We start from the raw sequence: 3,212 nt of genomic DNA on the forward strand, positions 1-3,212 counted from the left end.
AATCTATTCCAATCAGAAATATTCTATGACCTACAAAATCAAAGAATTAAAAATTTAAGATAAATATTTAAATCTGATTGTGAAAATGCTCTTATGTGATAATATTATTAGAATAAGTGTGAACTGTTAATTTCTAAACTCAAGAGTTTCACCGAATTAATAATTTGATCATCTAAACTCCACTAGTGCTAAATCAGAATATACTTCTACTTAATATGAGTACAGTGGCATCATCTTCTTCCACTCTCTCAATTGAATATATTTCTTCGCCTATCGTTTCATCATTTTCTCAGCATGACTCATCGACGAATACATTTGTGTAACAAATAAGAGCAATTATAAGGATCTTTCACAGTGGGAAGCGTACTTATCTGATGCCCAAAATGTTCATGTTAATGAAGAATGGAGCCTCTAAGAAATTCTGGGTTCGAGTTCTCCAAACACAAGCAGTTGAAGCTACAATAGACTACAGGAGATCAATCAAGAACATGCGACTACTACTTCAAGAAACATAGCTAAGCATAACTACTAGCTACTACTTCCTGTGTTTGGGCCTGATCTCAATTCCCTCGACGATGAGACCCTTCTTCCAATGCCCACCCTTGATCTCCGTGAAGCTTATGGCGACCTCCCCATCTTCCCCCTCCTCGTTGTAAAACTCCCCTATTGCCACTTCCATCCACCCATTATCCCTCGCCAGAGGCAGCGTTGGAGGATCACTCTCTCCCATCCGAATTCTCCGCTCCCGCGCGGCGGCACTGCGAGGCTGCAAGCAGACAAGTGTGGTGGATGAGCGGAGGCCGACTTTGACAGAGGCTTGTTGAGGGGGGTCGTCGAGGCCGCGGGACCGGTAGGCGAGCTTGAAGACGAGATATGCAGCGTAGGTTGTTTTGGGGGTCAGCAATTTGCTTTGGATGCTGCCACGAATCTCCAGCCAGCATACGTTCATCAGTTCGGCCACCTCTGGGAATCTGACTGCCACCTCTGGGAATCTGACAACGTGAGCCAACAGGGGAATGAGACAAAGTAAGAATTGTGAAGACATGTTACGTTCATTTCTCTCCCTTCTTATTAGGGTAAAAATTACTTTCCCTTTGCTTACCCTTCCCTCACACCCCTCCCAAACATAAACGAAATTAAGATATTAAGCACAACTCGGAGATAGAACAAAAAAACAGAGGAAAATGAGATGCGCATGAAGAAGAAAATGAGTTGAAATTTGCGACAAATAGATACATAGAGATTGACATTACCTGGAGTCGGGCAAAGAGATCCACCGCCAGTACTCAGGCGTTTCGCCCCACACGATCGTGAGTTCCCGGGCGGAGATCATGTAGCACTTGGCACCGGTCGATCTCTCCAGCCACATACTCTGCAACAAAACCAAACCCAACACGCACCAGTCGTTACCATCTAGATGCAACGATCGAGGATGAAAGGGAAGAGGATTAGAAAAAAAAAGTGACGAGTCGAATCGAATGGATCGGAAGAGGAGAAAGTGAGGAAGAGATTAAAAAAAGGGGAAGGGATATGATCGGATCGGTACCATCTTGCCGCCGTCGATGAGGATCGGGTCGCAGAGTCGGAAGAAGAGATCGCGCTTGGAGGAGTACTCGAAGGGACGGAGAGCGCTCGAGAGGATGGAGGGGGTGTCGGCGGGGAGGAACCGGTGCCAGACGAGGTCGGAATCGGCGGCGGCGCGGAAGGTGGTGGAGACGGCGGAGGAGCGGCAGGCGTCGAGGGGCGACGTGTGGGCGATGGCGTGGGCGATGCAGCCCTCCGGAAGCTTCTCGATCCCCGAATCCTCCTTTTCCTTCCCCATCTCGATGTAGAAGCAGCGTGCGCGATGATGAACTAACTACGCCTTTCTCTATCTCTTTGCCAGATATCTATAAAAACACGATGACGAAGAAGGGGATGTATAATTTTTGTCCGCAGAGGGGTTTCATGCGGTGAGTACGCGCATAAGGGGCAAGGGAGGAAGCTTAGCCGCCAAGGCTTTGTTCTTTTCAAAAATATGTCGTGAATTTGTGAGGTTGCCTTTTCTTAAGGGGAGTGGAAATGCTGTGGGCCCCAGTGATCTTTATATTAATATTATTTATTATCAATAAAAGAAAAATTATTCAATATTTTTAACTACTTTCTCAGGTAAAGAAAATAGACGAAAGAATTCAGATAAATATTTGTACTTTAAATGTGTGATCTACGGCTAATTGAGAACGTGATTTTACGGTTGATTAGAAAAAGAGAATTTTCATTGTCTTATAAAATTAGGAGCTTTGGTACCGAACAAGGGAAGGGATCTTTGGTATTGACCTTTCGATATTCAAAATAGTGATCTGTGTATATGAGGAGAAGAAGAATGGTAAAAAATTTATAGTAATGAGCACATTTAAAAATGAAGTATTATATATCTTCGTCGAGACCTCTTTTTATAATATCACTGTAGCATTTGTACATACATCCCAAAAGTATGTGCACATTTTCTAAAACAACCTAAGAAAAGACAAGTTAAAAAGTGTCTCTAACACTTTTCCTTAAATGAGCACTCAAATCTATGATGTGACAGACTAGAAGTTTTTAAAATACGATTTGTCTGCAGGGCATTCTTCATTATCGACCGCACAAATTTCTAAAAGAATACAATAAGACGTTCTTGTAGGTCCTGCTGTAGGCCAACCGGTCACCACTTGGTCAGGGTATCGCCAACTCGGCAATACAGAATAAGCTATTAACCTGTCTTTCACTCTACTTTCTTGTTGTCGGAGGGTTGCCTTGCATCCCATCGGATATAAGGTTTGACCCGTAAAGATAGTGGATCGGGAAATTTACTATTTATCTCTTAATCTCGGCCGCAAGTTGCGGAGCACGATCGTTCAGACGATCACATCCGATCAGCATTGAAGACTCACTCGATCAATCTCGCCTTACCTATAGTCCTAGATAACTTTGATTCCTATATCAACCTGCTTTTTCGATCTATCTTTATCTCCATATCAATATAAATAAAAGATTTTGTTAGGAATGTACATTTTAGATGTTGACTACAAATATGTATAAATTATATTTCAAAGGTAGATCCGTTACCTTAGCGGTCCCCTAGTACCGGCCCCATGGATATGGAGAGAGGTTCATACAAGTACACAGGCCATAGGCGCATGGCGGGGTAAACCCCAGGTCGTCAATTCCTGAGAATCGACCCCTGGCCATTA

At 43.5% G+C, this 3,212-nt stretch overlaps 1 protein-coding gene across 1 annotated transcript; it reads right to left on the minus strand.

The window, feature by feature from the left end:
* Positions 1 to 375: 375 nt before the first annotated feature.
* Positions 376 to 1,953, minus strand: LOC121991955 (putative F-box protein PP2-B12). The gene is made up of 3 exons (XM_042546040.1): positions 1,547 to 1,953; positions 1,254 to 1,372; positions 376 to 992 (listed from the first exon to the last, which is right to left on the minus strand). Exons 1-3 carry the CDS (start codon positions 1,820 to 1,822, stop codon positions 536 to 538), a joined length of 852 nt encoding a protein of 283 aa, XP_042401974.1. The 5' UTR covers positions 1,823 to 1,953; the 3' UTR covers positions 376 to 535.
* Between the last annotated feature and the right edge of the window lie 1,259 nt (positions 1,954 to 3,212).

The sequence above is a fragment of the Zingiber officinale genome, chromosome 6B, assembly GCF_018446385.1.
Source record: "Zingiber officinale cultivar Zhangliang chromosome 6B, Zo_v1.1, whole genome shotgun sequence".
Classification (NCBI taxonomy): Eukaryota; Viridiplantae; Streptophyta; class Magnoliopsida; order Zingiberales; family Zingiberaceae; genus Zingiber; species Zingiber officinale.